Source organism: Diplotaxodon limnothrissa, linkage group LG4 (assembly GCF_057381915.1).
Source record: "Diplotaxodon limnothrissa isolate DT_005_m linkage group LG4, D_limnothrissa_male_GT1.1, whole genome shotgun sequence".
In the NCBI taxonomy this organism is placed as follows: domain Eukaryota; kingdom Metazoa; phylum Chordata; class Actinopteri; order Cichliformes; family Cichlidae; genus Diplotaxodon; species Diplotaxodon limnothrissa.
In genome coordinates, this window is record NC_140599.1 from 24,725,477 (window position 1) to 24,749,936 (window position 24,460).

The window sequence follows — 24,460 nt, forward strand, 5'->3', positions numbered from 1 at the left end:
GGGGTCTGTCCGATTTGCATTGTGCTTTCACATAACTTGTCTGACAGGGAACTGTTAAGTCTCCCAAATCATCGTGTGGAGCTATGACAATAAAACGTTACATAAACGCAGCGAGAAGATTCAGGAACAGTGTTCAGTCTGTCTGCATGGATAATGTACTCATTTAATCATATTTGTGTCTGTAGTTCACAGCTGACACTGTAGTTGTATGGGAAAGAATACATAAAAGAAACATGCCACATTACTGCAGCACATCTCTGGAAATCAGAGTACAAGCACACTGAGTCGGGGTATTGAACAGTCTGTTCTCATCTGAGAAAAGGAGGAGGCATGATTCATAATTGATTCCCTCGCAAAATGAGGGTGATAATTTATTTTTTCATATTTGAATCACAGGAATGTTTTGTTGTTATATATCAGTGCAAATGGAATCTAAATTACAGTGTTAATATATAGTTGGATATGTCAGTAACACATGTCTTATGCTTCTATGTCCTAACTACTGTTCAAGTCACTCACTTCTGTCAATGTCTGTCCTCCCCTCAGTTTAAAAGGATGTTGAACAGGGAGCTGTCCCATTTGTCAGAGATGAGTCGCTCAGGGAACCAAGTGTCAGAATACATCTCCACTACCTTTCTAGGTAAAGAAAACCTGCCGCCCACTTGTTGCCAACTTTTATAGCAGCTTCACCCGCAGCTGATCTCTGACTTCTGCTTGTTGCAGATAAGCAGAACGAGGTGGAGATCCCGTCCCCCACCATAAGGGAGAGGGAGAAGCCCATGTGTCACATCAGTGGTGTGAAGAAGCTCACGCACAGCTCCAGCCTTTCCAACTCCGCCCTGCCTCGCTTCGGAGTGAAGACTGAACACGAGGATGCATTAGCCAGGGTAAACGGAAGTGAAACCTACTTTCTCAGCACATTGTATTTATTTATCTAATTCTAATACTAAATTCCTGTTTGCATTCTGTAGTCTTCTGTGAGAACATGTAAAGAGAATTTCACTCCAAAACACTGACAGCAATCATCACATTATGTCTACACTGGACCGTAGTAGATTGTGTTAAAATAAACTTTTCTACTGTGAACTTCTAAAGAACTGGCAGCACTGACAGTTTGGTGACATGTGTGTTTCTCTTTGCTCTCAGGAGCTGAACGACTTGAACAAGTGGGGCCTTAATATCTTTCGTGTGGCAGAGTTCTCTAATAATCGACCCCTCAGCTGCATAATGTATGCCATCTTCCAGGTGAGAGGCCGGTCTTAATGGAATGTGCAGCAACTAATAGAATGTAGAATGACTGTGATCATGACTCTTGTGGACTCCGCCTGTTGCAGGAAAGAGATCTACTGAAGACCTTTCGGATCCCTGTGGATACGTTTGTCACCTATGTGATGACCCTGGAGGACCACTACCATGCCAATGTGGCCTACCATAACAGCCTCCACGCTGCTGATGTCACTCAGTCTACTCATGTACTGCTGTCCACACCAGCTTTAGATGTAAGTATCTCTATTTAACTGCCAATGACAAGAAGTCCACACAGCTTCTAAAACGAAACAATAGTTAAGAGCCAAACTGCAAACTATGTGTTCCCCTCTTTGTTTCTCTCTTACAGGCTGTATTCACTGATCTAGAGATACTAGCTGCATTATTTGCTGCCGCCATCCATGATGTGGACCATCCAGGAGTGTCAAACCAATTCCTCATAAACACCAGTGAGTCAAAATGAGATTAAACTTGTACACACATACATTACCAGTCAAAACTTTGGACACGTGACTATTTACATTGTAGATTCTCACTGAAGGAAACAAAAAAAACTCCCAACAGTGTCACCAGAAAAGCACACCTCCTCCTCAGTGCTTCACGATGGGAACCATGCATGTAGAGACCATCCGTTCACCTTTTCTGCGTCACACAAAGACACGGCGGGTGGAACCAAAGATCTCAAATTTGGACCCATCAGACCAAAGCACAGATTTCCACTGTTCTAATGTCCATTCCTTGTGTTTCTTGGCCCAAACAAATATCTTCTGCTTGTTGCTTTTCCTTAGTAGTGTTTTCTTAGCAGCTTTTTGACCATAAAGGCCTGAATTCGCCTAGTCTCCTCTGAACAGTTGATGTAGAGATGTGTCTGCTACTAGAACTCTGTGTGGCATTTATCTGGACTCTAATCTGGTCCTCATGTGTGCCAGTTTCTTTGTAGTGCTTGATGATTTTTGGGGACACATTCAAAGTTTTAGCAATTTTCCAGAGTGACTGACCTTCAGTTCTTAAAGTAATGGACTGTCGTTTCTCTTTCCTTAGTTGATTGGTTGTTGACATAATATGAATTCTAAGTTGTCAAATAGGGCTGTCAAGTGAGTACCAACCAGACTTCTGCCCAACACAACTGATGGTCCCAACCGCATAAAGATGGCAAGAAATTCCACAAATGAATTAAATGAATGAGGGTTTGCAGCGCTGTCAACAAAGCAAAGGGTGGCTACTTTGAGGAATCTAAACTATAAGATAATATAAAAGTTATTTATCATTTTTTTCTTTGCTACAAAATTCCGTATATCTTGCGTAATATATTTGATGTCTTCGGTTTGTATCTACAGTGTAGAAAGCAGTAAAAAATAGAAGGTGTGTCCAAACTTTTGACTGGTAGTGTATCACACAGCAGGAGATAGTCTGGGTACAACATGTTCTCACTCACTCACATACTCTAAAACCTGGGGTTCTGCAGCATGGTGGTGGACTGGTTAGGACTGTCCCCTGTCAGAAAGAAGTGGATAGGTTGGGAAATTCCTCTTTGGAACAGGAAGAGGTGAATTTGAAGTTGCCTGTCTGTTTTTATTAGCTCCACAATAGAGAGGCCAGACCTCACTTTTCTCTCATAATCAGCTGTCATAAGCTCCAGCATCCCTTAATAAGTTCTGGAAACAGGTGCATAGATGGGAATACTCCAGAATTACATTGGGTTTAGGCATGAGTACCAACTGGGTAGCTTAGGACACATGGAACCCCCACAGTGTTACTGTCACTACTTTGCACTAGAGAAACATCAAACACGCTCAGGTAATTTTAATAAAAACGAAACAACATAAACAATGGTGATAAAAAAAAGGTGAATTGGTTGAATATGCCTGATGTGTGATGTGCAATCATCACTAGCAAATTACTAGCAAAGAGAGGGTAGCTATAAAGAAACCAGTACAATAATGTCTATAACAATGTGTTTGTAAAAGTCTCTGATTTAAGAATGGGGATAATTCAGATAGCAAAAACTAAGCAGGGATTTTTATATATGCTTTACTGTTTTGTGTATATAAATTGTATTTATGATGTATATAGTGTAGTATACAACACGCACTTATATACATACATACATATATAGAGTGTGACTTCTCATTTTGTTTTGTAAATGCAACAGTTTACCCTTAAAAAATAGTAATTCTCAAAGGAGTTTTTGTTGTTCTTTTACTGATATCGATTGTTGCTTGATGCCTTCCTCAGACTCAGAGTTAGCCCTGATGTATAATGATGAGTCTGTGCTGGAGAACCATCACTTGGCTGTGGGTTTTAAGCTGCTTCATGAGGACAACTGTGACATCTTCCAGAACCTTACCAAGAGGCAAAGACAGAGCCTTAGGAAGCTTGTTATTGACATGGTGAGTGTCAACATATTCATTATGAATTATAGCTACCTTTCTCACTTGTCGTCATGTGACCCTTTCTACTTTTTATTTGTCTCTTTTTCCTCTAATCTACTCATACCTACTTTGTTCTCAGGTTTTGGCAACAGACATGTCTAAACACATGAGTTTGCTGGCAGACCTCAAAACTATGGTGGAAACTAAGAAAGTGACAAGTTCTGGAGTGCTGATGCTTGACCACTACACTGATCGAATACAGGTAAGCTACAGTTATTCAGTTAATTTAAAAGTACTTCCAGTCAACAAACAATGAGAGGAATATTTATAAAAGATAGGAGTGTTATAAAAGATAATGAGACCGTGAACGTGGCTCACCACAATGTTTTTTAAAGGTGGAGACAAGTTGGAAACACAATAAATATGAAGCTGGCATTTTGTTTTAAATAAACTAAACCCTTAGAGTGCATGTATAAGACAGGTGTAGCCACCACAAAGACAGCCATTCGTTTCTGGGCTTTGGTTTTCAAGGCTGGACTCCACGGCTGTTGCAGTCTTGTTATTTTGGCACAGAAGGGAAGTATCTGAATGTAATGGTGGAGTGCTAGGGCATCATGTAATGCTAGCATGCTTGGTTACCAAAGTGCATTGCACAGACGCAGATGTCAACTAATCGGTACAAACAGCACTGAATGGACTCTTAAGTACAATAACCAACAAGCCATTTCAAGAAGCACCTAAAAGTGTTGACGCAGTTGAGGCTTTTAGTTTGGTGACTTTCAAATGGCAGAAGCAAAGCCGCTTGCATTGGCCTTAACCTGTCAGTTTTGAAGCCAGCCTTTCAAGTGGCAGTTTTTGGCATTTGAAAGATTACTTCATCTTTCAGAGCTGTAAGCTGCTGCTTGGTTGAACAATATACTTCACACACCAAACTCCTGCAAGATCTAAAATCCAGACTGACAGTGTGGTGAATGGGACAGAAATGAAACATCCCCAGTTATCTCAGCCAAGGTGATGGTGGTTGCTGACAGTTTCTAAAGCAGCTGATCAGCTGTCTTTGAACAAAGACGAAACAACGGTGTTGATTCGAAAAGTATTTGAATCCACGAAAGACTAGATTCTAACAACTTATTGTATTATTATATGTGTCAAGAGTTTTGGAAAGGACAGCTAATCTGGAATTTCTCACCACTGGAGAAACTAAGTGATTTGCACTGCTCCAGTCAGATGTCACAGAAGAACAGGTGACATTAACAGCGGGAGTTAAAGGAAGAGCTCAGGTGACATCTGGATTAAGCGATAACATCTTTACAACCCTTTCATTGGGAGGTTAGATACAGAGGTTAATTAAATTCAGCTGCAAGCAGTGGAGGATGTTTTCTGAGGATTTAAACATGAAGAACATTTTTGCTTAGTAGCTGTCAAGATCAATAAGGAGGAAAGAGCAGTTACTGAGACTTTGGAGAATTGTACCAACTTGTGGAGGAAAGGAAAGGAAAAGAGAATGAATGTGAAAAAGGTCATAAAAACATTGGGTTTGCACCACATTTTTCAGTCGCTTTGTCAATTTAAAATGCTTTAAAATGTCAGACAACTTAAAGGGAAAAAGTAGACGATGGGCAAACAATCTTCATGTTTATCAGATTTCAGGATAGTGTTAATCAATGCTACGGCCATTACTCAAAAAAGGTGAGGTATTGCACATTACTCTTTACTTTTCTATTACTTATAAACCTGAAGCTACAGTCCCACACACCAATAGAAATCCCCACCCTAACAAGGACACGCATATAAAGAGCCCAAAAAGACTTTAAAGGAATCGTCACCGTAATTCAACTGCATAGGTTTAAATAGAGGCCAGCAAGCTTATTGCTTTTGTTACCTGTTGAAGTTAAGGCTCTGGCTGCAGGGCTGGGGTCAGCATACACTCAGCTATTATGTCATTCTGGGTTCTTGCCTAGCTTTGTGTTTGCATGATGTCTGCGCAGATGCTTGCAAAGGGCCGAAGCTGCGTTAACAGTATAATGCAACTGTTTCTGTCATGGACGCAGTCTTCATTTCACTATCGCATTCTTGTCCATTTATGCAATAACAATAAAGGTAATGTCCGTATCGCTACACTTCAAAAGCCGTAGACCATGACACCAGTTTGTTCCTCCCTGCACATAAACTGAAAGTAGCTGATTGTGGTGCACAGAAAGAAAAAAGCTTGTTTCTTTGTTTGTTTGTTTTTTATTTCTAACACAAGTAACAACATAATTTTAACTGTCATTTAATTATTGAATTTAGTAGTACTGCATTACTTAAAAAATGTCATGTGATTACAGTAACAAGTTTCATCCAACACTAGTATTTCTAGCTTTGTACGTTCACAATATAATGTGAGGTAAATGATTTTGTATATGTGCAGGTATTGAGGAACATGGTGCACTGTGCTGACCTGAGCAATCCCACAAAGCCTCTGGCTGTGTATCGACAATGGACAGAGAGAATCATGCAGGAATTCTTCAGGCAGGGAGACAAGGAGAGAGAGCGGGGGATGGAGATCAGTCCCATGTGCGATAAACACACTGCATCTGTGGAAAAAAGTCAGGTAAATGAGCAGCAGTGAAATACACACATGTATGAATATAACAGCACGCAACTGGATAACTGTTAATGCTGTAGGTGGAGTGATAACTACAGTGCAGAGAGTGATTTATCAGCTCTGATCGCAGCAGTCATCCTCCTACATTTTTAATGCTGATTTGCAGGCAGTGAAGAAACACCACTGTGCTAGCTTATGTCATGTCAGTCATTGCCTTTTTCTTTTTTTTCCTTTACGTAGGTGGGCTTTATTGACTACATTGTCCACCCGCTGTGGGAGACATGGGGGGATCTTGTACACCCTGATGCCCAGGAAATCTTGGACACTCTGGAGGACAACAGAGACTGGTACCAGAGCACTATTCCCCAAAGCCCCTCACCACCTCCTGTGGACGACGACAAGGATCTAAACGTGTGCATAGACAAGTTTCAGTTTCAGCTCACTCTGGAAGAGAGTTTACAGCGGGAACAGGAAGACGAGGATGGCAAGCCCACGCCAAACCATGTGGCACAGGACTGCAGTCACGGGGAGGATGAGTGCAAAAAGGATGAAGAAGAAGACATAATGGCAGAGGAGGAAAATGAGGATATAATAGAAGAAGAAGATGAGGTGGCAATGGAAGAAGAGAACTTGGAGGAGGAGCTGAAATCTCAGTTGGGTGGGGGGCCTGACAAGGACAGACTTTCTGACACAAGTCCTGTAGAAGAAGAGGAGGATTCTTCTTCACAAGCTGACGATACATGAGTTTTGCTCCTGTATCTCCCTCCTCACTTGCACACATTATCTTGTTCATCCTTTCAATGGCCAAACCAAGAACAAATAAGACTGCAATGACAATACACACCTTTAAATATATTTTTCAAAAAGGGAATAAATACAAATTGCTTAAAGAGAAGTTAATTACACAGCAACTGTAGATTTGGAGTGGCAACAAGTCTTTCGACTGATTCCACAGTGAACTTTAGACTAAGAGGAATCTAGGAGAGCATTAATGTTGGGCGACTGAAGACAGCGTAGCACTCTGGGACTAGAATGCACACACATAAACACACATGAAGTAACACACAACTTATAGAAAGAAAGAAAAACAGGAGCAGGAAATCCACCAATGCAATGTGTGTACGAGCATGCAGCAGTCATGCAGTAAAAGTGTGCTCCGCATATTCCCTGTCCTTTCTTTTTTCGGGAGGCAGAAACACACGCTGGACTGTATGTTTGTATGTGTGCATTTATTAGAGGGACACTGATAAGTATTGAATCTCTTTGGAAAAAGCCATCCCTTAATGGAGTATTAACTAGTGTTCAGTCAGTATTAGTAATTCATGTTCGTTAGAATCTCAATAGAAACTGTTCTCCTCAGAAAAGCTACACGTCCGAGTAACTTCTTTTTTTTTCCATTTCTGTCGGAAAGAAAAATAAGATAATCCCATCGGAGTTGGAGGAGGTGAAGGAAAAACTACGGAAGGAAAGGAAGATGCTGCGACGAAGGGGCCATCGGGTCCCATATCCCCCTTTTTCCCTTTACGCGGAGAGTGCTACTGGTGCAAGATGGCTCTGTGCCTTTCTGAAACACCAGCTTCTTGAACGGAGCTGTCGTGAAGCAATGCATTGTGGGACAGGAGTGTCTGAATTTGTCATCATTTTTGATTGTCTCTTGTTGAAGATCTCTCTCTCTTTACTGTTCATGGTATCGTGGTGTGTATCTCACACGTACAGTTTCTGTGGTGATATGTTTTCAGCTGTAAGTCTTCCTTTGTTGCTCTTCTGGTAATATAATAACTCAGAACTCTAAATGCAGAGCAATCACTACCACCACCACAACCACCAGTAGACTCTTTCCAGCTTATGTTCTTTTCTTTTTTTAATTTTTAGAATATTTTTTTTAAACTTTCTGAGAATAAGCCATGTGATGCTTTGAAGCATACGTTTTGCCTATTTTATATTTGACAGTTGCCGAATACGTTGAAGGGACACGGGATTATTTCATCAGCAGAACAAATTTTTTTAAACGCCATCTCACGCCCACTTGCACTGCGTGGTCATGTCTCCTCATACACAACCAATCTCACCAAAGTAAAGGATGAGAAACTTCAGTGGGTGAAGTGATTCAAGGGAAGACAGATGAATAAGAAAATCAGGGAGGCAGAATGTCAGGGGAAAGAAGCGTGACGTGGCCAAATAGGAGGTCTAGCGGTCCCTAATCATCCTTGTTATGTTTGATGCTTTTTTGCCTTAATGTCAGATGCAGGATATATGCCTGCTAGTATGTAGATTTATAAGATATACAATAGATATCCTAGTATATTTATATCACGTCTGTATGCTTATTTCTGTGAGTATCAGTGGGTCTATACACAATGTATCCAGCATTGCATTTGGAGGGAAAAGGTAGACACTGCTGCTGACTAGCTGTTATGTTGTTGCTGTGCTTGGACCAACGTAAAGAATGTTTTGTTTTCTAATCACAACGACTATCTTATTATAGCTATCTGAAGGCATTGAGGGGGAAATAAGAATTGAAAGGGGGAGTTGAGGTGTGTGTGTTTTTGGTAGGTTTAAGAGGAAGATGTTGTCACACTCATCGTCGCTCACTCACTGGCATTGCCGTATCTCGTCGAGCGGATGTTCAGGATTCGATCGACAACAGCTCAAACCGGCCGCAGTTTGTCCAGGTGTTCGTTTCTCACAGGGTATAAATGAATTAAATACATAAACAAACAAAAGAACACGAGTGGGGTTCTTTTGAAGGTAAGACCAAGTTCCTGCAGGTCAGTAACTCAGCTTATCTGAAGACACCACCACAGACTGGTGTAAGAAAAGCCCCATGGGCACAGCTGCGAGGCCCCCCACACACAGGCTGTTTCATCCAGTGGAATGGGAAGTTACTCAAATAAAAGATTCCCATATGCACTGGCCTTTTTTTTCAACACGTTGCTTTGTTTTGTGGCTTCTCGTTCTGTTATAAGCTATAAAAACATCAATATTTAATTGCCATACAAACACAATACTGTAGCAATTGTTTCTTATTAAGGAAATTATTAAAGTGATTGATTGCTGCCATTCTTTTTAAATGATGAGAAGAAAACCAGGGGAAGTGTTTTCTTTGAACAGTTTGTGTACAGTTTATTTTTATATCATTCTGGTGGATGGTCTGGAAAATGAATCACGTGTTGATGACTATAGCTATAAGCATTACCACTCTTGTATATAATGTAATATTGGATTGTAAATTATAAATTTATCCGCATCATCATGATTAACAAATAACCACTTAAAGTTGTTAAGTGAACCACTGCAGGCCACATCCTCATATTTCCATTTTTTAAACATATGTTCTCCTCACTCGTGCTGTCCTATTTTATTTTATTTTTTCACTTTTTAGTTGTTCACATTTATTGTTCAAATCAAATATATTCGTACCAGCACTTTATTTCATCAGGTTTCGAGGCAGACGGTGTGTTTCAGGTAGTGTGTGCTGCTGGTTTGGTCATTCGCAGTCACTTATTGATTATATTCCACTGGGCCAAACCACAAACCCTCATTGTGAAGCAGTTAGCGTTCACCTCTCTCTGCAGGCATAACCAAACAACCCAATCATTCTCGATTAAATGTCCAGATGAGACTGAACCCATTTGACCAATGCGATCAAATGGAAGTTGAGGTAGTCACATAGGATACAGTTAAAGGAGATAAATGTGTCCTTATGTGACTTGGCCCTTTCTAGCACCGTCACCACCTCGGTTTCTTAGTAACTTTAATCACTATCTAGCCTGATAGCCTAAATGTCCATCCCGTGGTGGCTTACTTAGCTGGTTCCCATCGGGTTTGCTGTCAGGTTATTGTTGTCACAGACTGACTCCCTCTGAGAATACTTCTCTGGGCTTTAATTCATGTGTTTGTTCATGAGTAAGAAAGGTTATTCAAGGGAAAAAAAAAACATGAAATGATTGTAATATTTGTAAATGATGTTGCTGTAATGTGTAAAATGTGTCCAAGTTATTTTTTATTATATTATTTTTATGAGAGTTTTTCCTCTTGACAGAGCTGAGGTGTCATTTTGTGAATAAATGCATTTAATAAGCAAACATCTATATATAAAACAATATTATAGTATATCAGTATATTTTTCTTTTATTTCACTGTTCAGTACTGTAAAGTGTGTTAAAATACAAATAAAGAAAGATTTTTCTATTAAATGCAAACTCCACTCTCCTGTTTGCTACGTTTTTCTTCTTCGCATTAATGGTTTCTAATAACTCTATGCAGCTTAACACGGACAAAAAAGTGTCTAACTTGTGCTTTTGTGAGCATTACCGCCCAACTCAGAGCTTGGGGTGTTTCTCACCCATTGTAAAAGCTATCATTTTTTCATCATTTTTTTTAATCACATTTTTGACTTTTGATGCTCATATCAAGTCTGATTCACTCGTTTTGCTTTTTTTCATTTAAGAAATATAGCTAAAGAAAAAGAATTAAGAACTCCAGATTTCTTATTTATTGCATCTATTACAATAAATAAGGAGATTCATTCATTATTTTTCTTGTGAATTGGACCTGCTTGTCCATGTCTTTATCTCCTCTCACTTGCATTTGACTATTTTCATGACTGTTATCTATTAATCACCTCCAATCTGTTTAAAATGATTTTAACTCACTGTCACCCCAATTCTAAAGTTTTCTTGTCGGGCTTGTTTATATTTCAGTTTAATAATCTTGGTCCATTAAAGCCTTAAGGAGCAAGGCCAGTACCAACATTGTTGAACCACTCCACCCCTGTTCTTCAGACTGTGGCATCCTTTTTGAGACAAGTATTTTAGTAGTGTTTGCGACTTGCTTTGATCGTGTCCATTTTGACTTGGCAGTTTTTGTTAATCCACAGAAAATGTTGTTTGCTGTGGATTAACTGAAAAAAAAATAGACATTTCTATATTAATAGTGGAACAGGAACCTTTTTGCAATTTCAACTGTTTAACTTTTACTTAACTCATTTGGTTTACAATTAATGGCAATCGAGGTGGGGTCAGCTAAAAGTTAAAAATCCCTGGACTTCTTCACATTTTCCATAGTCAACCAGTAGGCGTGCTTAACTTAATTTAGCCTGCAGCTTGGTTTATTTTCAGTTAAACTTCAGAGTGGCTTAGCTTGTTTACATTTTGGTTTTTAAAAGATTTACAGTAGTTCCTTTTCCCCTCACGTACTCTTAGGTAAGTATTGTAACCTTGGAATGCACCTCTATTTGGACCTGTTTGGTCTAGTACAGGTAGGTTGGTACATGCATACACCTAGATTTAAATAAGATTTCCTATTTGTATTAAATCTGGTACTGTGGTTTTAAAGAGAGGCTATTGCGTAGGGACATTTTTGATATAGATTTATAAATGTGTTATGAAAGTTTAAAATCAATGCATAAATGCTTAAATGTTATTTACCCCATAGTTAAATATTGGTAAAAGTGCAAACAGTGATGACTACCTCTCTTACACGAGATGGCTGCGTCCCCAGAGTCCTCTACACTTCAGACAAGCGCAAAGGGTCTTCCCGTTCTCCGCCAATCACAGGAGCCACATAAGAGCGTCGTCCAATCAGAGTGAAACATGACAGAGGAAGGGGAGGGTACATGTTCATGCGCAAGAGCTTTGTCAATACGGAGCTAGGCGGTGGCAGAGTTTAGCTATTAGCTCTTTTGAAAACAAGATAAAAATATAAAGTCCTGTTTGGGCTTCAGCGCATTAGTTGAATTGCAAAGGTAATATGACGTTATGATATTGAAATACACTCGAAGGGTGTTTTTATATTAGCATTTTAATTTTGTAATATGTTAATGCGGTAGCTAAAGGTGCTAGTTAGCATTGATTTGTTAGCTCGGGATATAAAATTGATACAGTTAGCTCAGGCACGTTGTAGTTTATAAAGTTATGGCTCCTGGTGTGCTTCCTATTGAAGCTGCGTTTAACCTGTATATTTTTTATGACCGATAGGTCGTGGTGCCGTTGCACGGTGGACTGTCATTATGTCCTGTCAGTTCCTGCTCCTGCTGTTGCTGAGTGTAGGAGTCTCCGCGGTGGAGGTCCAACGTCCTCGCGGTGTCCCTTTGTCAAGTAAGCATTTATATCTTTAAACAAGACTAAAACGCATCAATTAGTTCACCGAACCTCTGGTAGTCAGCTACTTGTAATGCGGAGCTTTCATGGCACTAATAAAATAAACTTGAAACCTCGACAGAACGGCAGTTTTATGAAGAGGGCAAACCCTTTACGTGCCTAGATGGCTCCCGGACCATTCCGTTTGACAGAGTAAATGATGACTACTGTGACTGCCAGGATGGATCTGATGAGCCAGGTGTGTATATCCTGGAGTCTGATTACTCTTTTCATAGAACGTTTGAATTAGGTAGTTGCTGCTAAATGCACCTGTGCTGTTTATTTTCAGGCACTGCTGCTTGTCCCAACGGCAGCTTTCATTGCACCAATGCAGGTTTCCGTCCAACCTTCATCCCCTCTTCTCGCATCAATGATGGGATCTGCGGTAATTTAGTTATTTATTTATTTTTTTAAATCATGCTGACCATTTTTATTTCTGTTCTTTTGTGTGGCTATGATTTTGTTTACACCTTGAATTCTTTTTTTTGCAGACTGCTGTGACACAACTGATGAGTACAACAGTGGTGCTACGTGTCAGAACACATGCAGGTGGGATTTATACAACTTTCTTAACTATTTTTGCTTTCACTTATACTCAGTGTTGGGAAGGTTGCTTTTAAAATGTATTCCACTACAGATTACAGAATACATGCCGCAAAATGTACTTTGTAATGTATTCCGTTACGTTACTCAATGAGACTAACGTATTCTGAATACTTTGGATTACTTAATATATTATCATGCTTTTTACAACTTTTTACATGAATGTACTATTGCTGTGTGATTTATTACTATTACTGAAGGTCCGCGGCTCCAAACCGTAGTAAAGGGACCTCTGGCTAATACGTCAGGTTCCGTGTTGGGCTCGTAGCCGAAAAATAGCTTTACTTTGTTGTCTGGGTCAAGTTTGAGGCAGAGAGAGGCGTTGAAAGGCTGCTCCAACGGAACTTATTGTTTCGGAGGAAAACATGAACACAGTGTACAGTCGAGTCTTAATAGCTTACTTACAACTGGGCTCGTCAGGCACTCTTCTTTAGGGATGGGTATCGTTTAGGTTTTATCCGATACCGGTGCCAAATCGGTACTTTTGAAACGGTGCCGGTGCTCAAACGGTGCTCAAACCGGTGCTTAAAGAATGGAGAACACAAAATTGGTCCAAAAACCTCTCATGTTCAGCTGTTTTTTGTAAAAAGATAACAATGTTAGCCTTTTCTGCAGCTATGGGGCATATATGGTATCACTCTTGGCTGGAAGCAGTGCTTAAACAATGGAAAAAACACAAACTTTGTCCAAAACCTCTCATGTTTAACTGTTTTCCACTTTTTCTTTGGTCATTTTAGCCTTTTTGGCCAGGGTGAAGGGAGTATCTGCCATCAAACAAGAGGACAGCTGCATGTAGCTATGACGATGTTTGCTAGTTCACCTTACATGCATTAATGTAATAACGTGGTTAGCCTACTCAACATAAATTACACATGAACAACATTAAGCTACTCACGCAGAGAAGAACGGCTGCTGCTGCCATCATCATCCGTCATCATTTCTGCTACACTGGCAGGGCTAGGGGCCAGGACTCTCCTCTTCGTGTTTTTGGGGGATGTTGCATAACAGGCAACCCACCCGGAGTAGATGTGCTCGGTGTGAGGTCTCGCAGCAAGCTATCAAATACGGCGCATTTCTCAGCTTTTAAAAAAACGCTATGCGTCGCCAGGTGTTTCATCGGATTTGAGGTGTTACCTCCTTTGACAGTATCACAGTATCAGCTTAAAGCACTTGTTGCAGGCTGCTGAGTTTGCATATTTTGCTGTGAAGTACAGCCAGACTTTTGACCGCTTGGCCTTGGACATTTTTAATCTGTAGCTCTGCTCTAAAAGAACGTACGTACCTGGACCCGCCTACTATCCTCGGAAACGTAAAATGATTGGCTAGAAGTGTATCACAGCTCAGGAAAAAAAGCACCGAAATAAAGCACCGAAATGTGCGCTGCTTTTCGGTCTGGTTACTACCGTTTATGTCAGATGGCACTGGACACCGGTACCCATCCCTACTATTCTTGGCTGCAGTGGTTATTATATTTACATGCTTCCAGCTCCCATTTCTGCTCGATGACAGCTCGTACTTTTCCACTCTCCTTTTTCTCCCTCCTCGCGCTCACAGACACATAACGGGTATGGCAGTCCATTCTCCCTGCAGCACGGACTACACTGCCCATGATGCTACATTCTTTAGGGCTATGCCTGTAGCATTCTGCCTATTAGCTTAGCACAACAACAACAACACCCAGGAAACACAGTCGCAGAGAGAGAGCATCACCCTGTAACCATGGCAACCGTAACGCTGCCGCCTGGAACAACAAAACATAGCTGTCAAAACAAACCCAAACAGTCCTGACCCGCCACAATATGAAACAGGAAATGTAATCCATTTATTTCAACAAAGTAACTGTATTCTGAATACCACCTTTTTAAACGGTAACTGTAACGGAATACAGTTACTCATATTTTGTATTTTAAATACGTAACGGCGATACATGTATTCCATTACTCCCCAACACTGCTTATACTTGCATATACATATTCAGTGTTTTCGGTAGATGTTTATTATTCAGAATGTTTTATATGATGTTTAACTTGCAGAGAGCTTGGGCGAAAAGAGAGAGAGAGCTTGCAGAAGATGGCTGAAATTGCAAAAGAAGGCTTTCTGCTAAAACAACAACTCATCCACGAAGCCAAAATGGGTCTAGAGGATAAGAAGGTGTGAATGACAAAACAACCTGTGGTCCTTTTGCAGTATGCCTCTGAAACATGAATCCTTAGTCATAATCATTTTGATGTAGAGATGCCGGTGCCTAACAAAATACACTTGCAAATGTTTACATCAGTTACCTCTTAGAAACTCACATTTACATTCAGAAACCAAATATTAGACAAATTGCACAAAAAAACCAAAACCAAAATAATTTCAAGTATCAAAATGTTGTTGTTTTTTTGTTTTGTTTGTTTTTTAAGTTTTAACTAAGTTACTAGTGCCACACGTGCAATAGACTAGCGTTCTATGTGACCTGTTTTGGGGCTGCATTCAGTACTTATATTTTTCTGGATTTTAATGTTAGGGTATCGTTTGCTTTCTATAGTGATTTGTTTATATTTTCCACAGCTATTGTGTATAGGTTAAATTGTTATATTTTATAATTTTCTCTCAATAGGCCAAACTTGGAGATGTTCAGGGGAGTAAGAATGATATGGAAGCAAAGGTGGAGGCTCTAAGAACAGTAAAGGAGTCTGCAGAGCAGCCTGAGAGAGAAGCTAAAGAGCGCCATCTGAAGGCCTGGGAAGGTAAACTAAGATTTAAAAGTATATCGCCATCTACTGTTTGTAATGAGCATGACATTACAGGTTCTCTAGTGTCATTTAAGCTAAATATTAAATATTGTTTGATCCTGATTGTTTTGCAAGTATGGCTCATTCGCAACGCATAGCAAGGTTGTTAATTAAATTTTCATATATAATTTTTTTTCTTTTTCCCCAGATCAAAAAGCTCTCATTCAAAAAGAAAAAGATAGTGCTAGAATGGCTGAGGTGTTTCTTGAACTTGATGATGATGCAGATGGTTTGTGAGTACTGGCACCCTCCAGAATTGTTGGGACACGTAACAAACTGAAAAATATATCTAGTTAAACAGCTGGTGACATGCCATAGAGACCACTTTGGTAACAATAGCAACACCGTGAACTGATTGTAACTCTTTGAAACAAAGGGTTGACATGCCATTTAATATATACACTTTGGCTGATCATTATCCTGAAGTAATTTAGCATTTGTTGTAGCATTTGTCTTTATCCAAGTAATTTATATATTTTTTTACGCCACAGTGTGTCAGTGCCTGAGCTTTTGTCTCATTCTGAGCTTGACCCAGATGCAGACGGTTCCTTCACAGAAGCAGAGGCGCAGGTAAAACGGATTCTGTTTGTCTTCTGGTAAAGTTTACTGGGTTTTAGAAACTGTGACACATCAAAATCTGAACCTTTCCTTTGTTTTGCATAGGGACTATTGGGAGGAGTGGATAAAGTAGACACAGTAGCATTTGAATCTATCTGGAGTAATGTCAAAGAAAAATACATGTCAGAGGTAAGATGCTATACTTTTTATTTTTTTAATTTTTTTAATAAATAGTAAATTTCATGAGAAATTTATGTAAATATTGTTGGCATCAGTCCAACGCAGACACCCCAGCACCAGAGGAAACTTCACGGGAGGAAATAAACGAGCCCGTCTCTGACAACGAATCTGATCAGTACCCTGACGATGATATACCAGAGGATGAAGATGATGATGATGAAGAGGATGAAGATGATGACCGCGATGAGCATGACTATAAGGTCAGCTCACTGAATTTTTCATCAAACTTCTGCTGGATGAGTCAGAGTTATTTTTGGAGTTAACTTATGTTTGATTTGCAGATCCCTCCTACAGCGAGGACTGAAGAAAAGAAGGATGATGATGAAGGAGCTATGCCTCCCTATGACCAAGAAACGCAGAACCTCATTGATGGTAAGAATGCGTTTAAAACTGAGTGACTCATCCTGTCCTGAGCAATAAGTATTTGACTCATCACAGATGTAGAAGCATGTCAGTTTGCATTTTAATGTTCTAATTTGAAATGAATTATTCATTATGTTTTGCAATAAATTGTACAGAAAAGGAATTAAATTCCCCAGCTGTGTATCTTTTATATGACACGAAGTTCATTACATATGAAAGCATCAAGAGGAAGTCATGATTTGCTCAGACCTTTTGTATGTTTGTGTGTGTTTTTTGTGAGTTTGTTGTACGTGTATATTTCAAGTCTGTGCATCTGATTCCCAGCTGCTCAGAAAGCCAGGGATGAGTTTGATGAGGCTGAGAGAGCTCTCCGGGAAGTAGATGATCAGATCAGGTAAGTGCTCAGCCTGAATGTGAAGAAGCCTCTTTGCCAGTAATGCAATCAGCTTTTGTTAACATAATGAGAGTTTAAATTTCAACAGCTGCATTGATTTGTATTTTTTTTTTTTTTTTTTTTTTTACACAATCAGCGAGTTATTGTAATTGAAACCTGTAAACAAATACTGTTTAATTTTGGATTGGGTATTTGTTTCAGGAACCTTGAGAAGGAAATCTCTTTTGACTTTGGACCCAGTTCTGAATTTGCCTACTTCTATAGCCAGTGTTATGAGTTGACTACAAGCGAGTATGTATTGTAAAAAAAACAAAACATATTTTTTTTTAATGCTTTGTATAATATTTATTATATATATTATATATTTCTGAAGGTCTAAGTTTGTCTGTTTCTTTCAGGTACATCTATAGACTGTGTCCATTTAACAGGGTAACCCAGAAATCCAAGTTTGGTGGATCAGAAACTAACTTAGGGTAAGACAATATCTGTTCTTTCTATTTCGCATGGCTTTGCTTGAGTCTTTGCTCATCCGTGTTTGCCACCATTTTCTTTGTGCAGATCCTGGGGGAAATGGGCCGGTCCTGAGGACAGCATCTATTCTGTAATGAAGTATGAACATGGAACAGGTTGCTGGCAAGGCCCCAGCAGATCCACCACAGTGAGTGACACCCAGCCAGGCATCATTTAATCTTTTCTGTCTTAATTTGACTTTAAATAATTGCTGTTATTTTACAGAGAAACAATATAATTTGTTGTTTTCCCTTTTAGGTTAAGTTAACATGTGGGAAGGAAACTGTTGTGATGTCTACCTCAGAGCCTAGTCGCTGTGAGTACCTGATGGAGTTTACAAGCCCTGCAGTCTGTCAGGAGCCCCCAAGCCTGGAAATATCGAGTCATGAGCACCAAGAACTCTAGATCTTTTTGATTAGTAAGTAACTCCCAACTTCTGAGTATTTGTAGCAAACCAGTATCATCCTCCTTTCACGTCTTCCTGTCCATCCCTTTTATATATCAAATGTTTCTTATGGCCAGCATTGTTTAAAGCTGGCATATTTTCTTTGCTTAACCAAATGAAAATGTTGTACAATCTGAAGGTTTAGCATTTCAGAATTTTTGGAAGAATTAGGTAAAGCTTCATTTTAGAAGAAGAGCAGGCCAGCAGCAAGATCCAGGTAAAGGCAAGTTCATAATAATTCATCGTAGTGATTAAGAGGGTTAGAATTAATGAAGGCCAGAACTTAATGATGTCCTGTAAGGGTAAGATGAATGCAAACGGTACTACAGTATTCCACATCAGCACTCTTACAATAGTGCATACATCCTTTACTGCACACAGTTGGAACTTTAGAGCTTCCAGCTGTTTGAATGATGTCACAGGTCTAAACATTGCTACCAGCTCAGATTGTAAAATGAGTTCTTATTTTTAGAAAGTAATTTAGGGTTTGTTGTTGAATCGCAGTTACTGTCACACATTTCATACCACAGCGATATAGTGATATCAAATTATAAGTTTGCCCGCAAGCCGCCCACAGATGTCGTAAATGGTAAACAGATATCTAATACAGTTTTTCTTGAAATACAAAGTGATGTAATGCTGCAAATTATGAAGCGTGGTTAATCTTAAATTAAATTGATTTCTTATAGCCATTTGTCTTAGATTTTGTGGGTGATGCACAGTTGATAGTTACATACCTGATGTTAAAGTGCTTTAAAATGGTATGGTAATAGGGATTCTTATTAGAGATGCACCAATACTCATGTTTTTTTAAAATAGTTTTGGTTTGTATTTATAGATAAATGTTACTGACTGTCTAGTGGCTATAAATTAGGTGAGTATCTGCCAACGCTGGTGATTTCCAGTTACATCGGTGCATCTCTAATTGATCTGGTACAGCAAAATAAAACTTGAATGTGTCATCCTCTAACATTAACATGGCATCCATCTCGAATGTAAGCAATAATTAGGAGGCATCTGTGCTGCAGATGCTTAGTCCTCAGGAATGAAACCATTAGGGATCAGTGACTAAATTGTTCTTCCTTTTTTAAATAACAACAAAGACATGACTTAGGCAAACAAGCCATTGAAATAAACATGTATGTGCTCCATCTTGCAGGTTGTTCTCAAGGGACCACAGTCACTACAGCAGTATGAAGTTGCCATGCTGTGAGCAGCATCACCTTGGTGTTGGTTAACAATTAACGATAAATTCCAATGATTAGTTTCTCTTTCACTTCTGTAGCATCATCTAAATTTCCAACTTCCAGTGCTACCTGTTTATTTGAGCCTGTTTCTATCCACTGTAGTGTCATTCCATTATTTTGAAATAAACTTCTTATCGTGCTGTTAAATTTTGTGTACCAGTGCTTTTTTTTTTGTCAGAAATAAACTTTAAATCTAAATAACTTTTCTTATGATCACAAAACATATGGATATATTACATATATCCAATCCTATTGATTATTAAATATTTAACTGAAGAGCTGGTGGAAATGTGTCATTTAAAAAAATAATTCAGTGTGCGTTATTGTTGCAATTATCGAAACACTCAAGCCAACAAACCAGCCTTACTGAATGTGCATGCGATTGTAAAATGACATTTTAATAGTGTTTTGACAATCAGTAAAAATCGAGCCGCTTGTATTTGTAGCTTTTATTTTATTTTTTTTTTTCTGGCATGTAAAGTACAAATAATTAAACAATTCCATGAAAAAGTCTTCAAGCGTCTTCAGCTGAAATCCCAGTAATAAATATCCTAGTCTAAACTGAAAGGTTTTTTTTTTTCTTTGTTAAATTTTGACATTGTTCATTTGGTCATGTTTGGAAGTATGAGATTTTGTATATTTTTTTCCGCAGACCATTGGTGTCAACGGAAATGTTTTGATCATTTTCACTTTTGATTTGTTCTACCATTCCAGGAAAAATGTAAGAAAAACATCACTAAGTTACTGCGTCCCCTCTTCTAAATAAATAGACACAAAATACAGTTGGTTGAGAAACAGAAGGACCACTCACCCCTTCAGTACCTAAAGACTCCCAAGGAAACCTTCCTGTAGCTTTTCTGAGCTCTGCACTATTTTGTTGGAGCTCCTGGTTAGGTTTCCAATTGTGTAATGAGGCTCAAGAAGCACAAATTGATATTGAAATCGATACAGGTGATCTCAGTATACAATGCAGCTATGTAAACTGAACCCCTGATATCCCATTTTGTAAATCAAACCATCAACATGAACAAGAAAGCTTCTTGTGAGCATATCAAATCAAATCCCTCCCTTCCTGGCTAGCTGAAGGACCCTCAGATGGGCCAAAGCCTGGCTACAGGGGCTGCGCCGTGTCTCAGGGGTTCACCGAGTGGTTGAAAAAACAAGACTGTGATAAGATTAAATAATTAAAAGATTTTCATTTAACAAGACAAACAGAACACAGGCAGTAAAGGCATAACATCTAGCACAAAGCATGTATGTTTATACACTTCAATTAGTTAAATATAGCAGTGCATTCTTTGACTATGGAGAACGTTTCCAAATCGTACTTCTAAAGCTGTTTTTCTATTTGTCCCCCTTTTAAGAAACGAAATGGTGTAACCACAATTTTGGCAAACTTAAAATCTTTTAAACTTGCAAATATAATGAAATAAACCATAAATATACACAAAACATACTTTATACGAGGCAATAATAATAATCATAATAAATAGTTTTTAAGTTAACAATAAGTTAAAACTACAAGCTTAAAGTCGCCCAAATAATACAAGTTTGTTGGCGCTATTTTGAATTTTTTCTGTTTAAATTATTTTATGTTGCAACAAAAGCTACCACAGACTTTACAAACACAATTGAACACAGATTGATTGAAAGAAAAAAATCTAACTAAGTCTAAAATCTGCATACACTGTAAACTGCAACTAATTAAATAATGGAAGAAAAATAACAAACTTTACCCAATCAATGCAACCAAACATAATCTTTGACCCATGTGTGTTCTCTATGGAAACATCAACAACACAAATACACTAATTTAACATGTGAGTCTTGATATGTAAATGAAATCAATAAATTACAGGAAAAATGATATTTGAAATTGACATGGGCTAAAACTGATGATATATTAGACAGTATTCCTTTCAAGGTCATTGAGAATTGCTCTATTAAGACAGCCAAATGATGCAGTTTGAGCTAGCATGGTCAGAGCACAAATTAGGGGCTGAGGAAGTGATTATGGCAATTTTGAGATCAGAGCTCTCATTGCTTGTTTGATTTCTTAACGAGTCTGTTCGTTTTTGCTCCTTTCACGATTCCGCAAACCATTTCAGTGTGACATTTAATTTCTTTTTTAAAAAATATATATCATTTGTTCTCAGTCAATATAAAAACAAAGCACATTGCACTTACTGTTCCATAGGAAAGTTTTTTTGTCTTTTTAAATGATTATTGTTGTTGCTCAAGCAGTGTAGTACTGTTTCCTGCCATTGTCCTTGGCTCTTTGCTGTACATCAGATGTAGGTGTTCGTATAGACTGTGTATGAAAGGTCGTTTTGGACTGTGGGTTTGGTTTCTTGGGTTGACTGTTCTACATCGGACATGGCTGGGTAAACAACTCCAGCTGCAGCTCAACGTGGCCTGTTATCTCGGTTGTTCCTAACGTCTATCACTGGTCTCACCAAGTGCTCAGTCCTACTGTGCTATCTCTTTCAAATTGCATGACCAAAAATAGCTAGATTAGTCCCTTTATGTGGTCAGCTCTGGACACGCCACGAACAATCATTCAGAGTATTTCAGGGGATGAAACAGCATGAGTCAGATTGAAAGATGCCTGTGTAAGTATTTGAAGTGGTGCAACGGTTTTGAAGGATAAATTAGTCACAAGACAAAGCGGATGATTTAAATGTCGGGGGAAATATTATAGGAGGATGCGTTTTTCTTTCGTCGAGAGACTGATTCATCGCATTTATTTTTGATATGCCTCTTATCATTCGGTGTCTGCATGAAAGATGTGCAAATGGGATTGCTTGCATCTGTCACTTTTGGTTTAGTGATTTAAAGATTTATAAATGTAAACTGATATGCGCAACTTAAACATTCAAAAAGTAATGATAACTGAAATTGTAGAGGGTCCTTATTCAATAAATAACATCGATTTGTACAGCAATTACTTAGGGAATATTATAGTTGGTCTTAATTGAACCTTCTTGTACTGACTTGCAAAGCAGTTCTTTGGCAAAACTCAAATCTATCTAATCGTAAAGACTCATGCTCAATCTCAGTTGTGAATCTGCGTCACTGTTTCAATCTGCATTTTACTTTTTTATTTAATTTTGCAAGCAGCTTATAGAATTTGCCAGCTGGGCGATGAGCTGGGCTCATTGGAGCTTTATCTGGGATTCTCAAGTCAAAGAACTTCATTTCACTGCACCATCATTGAAGCAACACTGTACACAACTTCAGGACAAGAGATGTGTGTGTATGTGTGTCTAAGCAGTCAAAAGTATAGATATGTCTGTCTGGCTATACCCCCAACTGTTTACCTGTAACTTTATTTTTTTCTCCATTAAATTTGTTCTTGTTAGGTTCGGTTTCAATCATCTTGATATGGTTAGACAGTTAAGTTTGTATGAGATACATTGTTCCTTCGCCCCCTCCCCAAATCCCCACCCATACACCGCATGCTTGTTCCCCCTTGCTCTGCAAAGATCAGAGGGTTTAAAATAAAGCCATGCGATGTCCCAATTTTTCCAAGCTTAAGAATCTGTAAAAATTCAGCACAAGGTCTTGTTCCTTTGTATGTATAAAAATAGATTTATCTCTAATGTAATCCTTTCAAAGAGATCGTCCTCTTTGGCTAACACAGCGTCATTTAGAAAAGCAAAAAGCAAAAATGTCTTGAATATAGATGACCTTATTTAATCTATTAATGTGTGCAGTTGTCTTGATATTGAAAGACATTAGCTCTCCCCCATGGTAAATCATCAGTCTGGGCTCTAACAGACATTTCAACTAGACAGGTTGGCCTTAATGTTTCATCAAGGGTGCCATAAATAATCTTCATGCAGTTGGGTTGGGGATATTTTAGAAATGCTATTTTAGTGGTTGTGCCAAACAGATCTGAAGCAAATAAATAAATACTTTTCTGTTGTAAACAGAAGTATAATTATGACACTTTCTTTTCTGCAAGGTTGATTTTGTGCAGTCATCTCTTGATAGGGCAGGAGTTCAAAGTTTCTGTGAAGCTTTTGTGAGAATCAAAGGGTTTTAAAGTAAAACTGAGGAGCGTTTAGCAAAGTTGGAGGAGCTGTTAATATTTCTCCTCACTGGATCAGTGATAATCTTTACATTGCTGGATATCATCACTCGCAGACATGACTCTAAGTCAACTTTAAGTGCTCAGTCTTTAGGAACTGCAGTTTACTTAATCTGCTCTATTCATATTTTTACCCATATATTCTACTGAAATGTAAAACTTTGACCTCATTTGTTCAGGGAGCTTCTATCTATGCACTCAAGAATAATACCGGTGCTCTTGAGTTTTTGCTCATCTGTGTTGTTTCACAGCAGACCTGCTTTGGCCGTTGTTGAGTTCACAATTTTTCAGTAGTAACCCTTTTTTTTTTTCAAAAGCATTTAAAATCGAAACAAATTGTCTTTGTCTTCTCTTGACCTTTTGACAAAGGATCTCATGCCGGATGATGGCTGACAGAGCAAAATACAATCATCTGAAAATGATGCAAAAGCAAAACAACACCGGTATTTCCCTTCGACGTGGCTGTGTTATGGTGAAACACTTTTCATCTCGCGCTCTTCTCTCTCATGGCCACCGGAGACTTACTAATGAACACTGTCACCATGGGAGCCCTGCCACTCTGCTCTAAGTTCACAGACAGTCTGCTTGTATTAGATCCATCTTAAGGACCGATTAGAAAAAATACAGCTTTACTGGACTAAATATGTGTAATCTTCTAGTTACTGAACTGTGTTTCTGTGATACATAAGTGTACTATTGTGTTGTTTGTTGTGAGACTGTGAGGGAAAGTGATTCTGATGGCCTTCGAACTACTCTTTTCTGTGACCAGTATTCATTAGTTAACCTAAATCATATTGGGTCTGAGCTGAACAAGCCCAGATAGGGTAGAGAAACTGCCTTTACGCTAGGCACCACCTAATGCAGG

At 38.8% G+C, this 24,460-nt stretch overlaps 2 protein-coding genes across 3 annotated transcripts in view; both read left to right on the forward strand.

Annotated features, from left to right (window-relative positions):
• pde4a (phosphodiesterase 4A, cAMP-specific) overlaps positions 1–6,969 on the forward strand; it is a 45,570-nt gene extending 38,601 nt beyond the window's left edge. For both annotated transcript variants that reach the window (XM_085352638.1, XM_085352639.1), the window contains exons 7-15: positions 547–640; positions 724–887; positions 1,147–1,245; positions 1,335–1,499; positions 1,616–1,715; positions 3,502–3,656; positions 3,778–3,900; positions 6,049–6,231; positions 6,466–6,969. In XM_085352638.1, the coding sequence (XP_085208764.1) occupies positions 547–640; positions 724–887; positions 1,147–1,245; positions 1,335–1,499; positions 1,616–1,715; positions 3,502–3,656; positions 3,778–3,900; positions 6,049–6,231; positions 6,466–6,969 (1,587 nt within the window). The remainder of the gene's footprint in view (positions 1–546; positions 641–723; positions 888–1,146; positions 1,246–1,334; positions 1,500–1,615; positions 1,716–3,501; positions 3,657–3,777; positions 3,901–6,048; positions 6,232–6,465) is intronic.
• Positions 6,970–11,856: 4,887 nt separating this feature from the next.
• prkcsh (PRKCSH beta subunit of glucosidase II) lies at positions 11,857–19,638 on the forward strand. The gene is made up of 18 exons (XM_085352640.1): positions 11,857–11,971; positions 12,204–12,323; positions 12,448–12,564; positions 12,655–12,750; positions 12,857–12,914; positions 15,002–15,119; positions 15,571–15,700; positions 15,894–15,978; positions 16,237–16,315; positions 16,409–16,492; positions 16,579–16,743; positions 16,825–16,915; positions 17,231–17,300; positions 17,502–17,591; positions 17,699–17,773; positions 17,859–17,958; positions 18,069–18,228; positions 19,415–19,638. The coding sequence occupies exons 2-17, from the start codon at positions 12,236–12,238 to the stop codon at positions 18,213–18,215; spliced, it is 1,593 nt and encodes a 530-aa protein (XP_085208766.1). The 5' UTR covers positions 11,857–11,971; positions 12,204–12,235; the 3' UTR covers positions 18,216–18,228; positions 19,415–19,638.
• Positions 19,639–24,460: the final 4,822 nt, after the last annotated feature.

What these genes read in the sequence shown, in the direction of transcription:
- prkcsh (XM_085352640.1), top strand. Translation starts at nt 12,236, where the DNA reads ATGTCCTGTCAGTTCCTGCTCCTGCTGTTGCTGAGTGTAGGAGTCTCC. An exon ending in TCGCGGTGTCCCTTTGTCAA is followed by an intron (nt 12,324 to 12,447) that starts GTAAGCATTTAT and finishes AAACCTCGACAG; the next exon opens with AACGGCAGTTTTATGAAGAG. An exon ending in CATCAATGATGGGATCTGCG is followed by an intron (nt 12,751 to 12,856) that starts GTAATTTAGTTA and finishes TTTTTTTTGCAG; the next exon opens with ACTGCTGTGACACAACTGAT.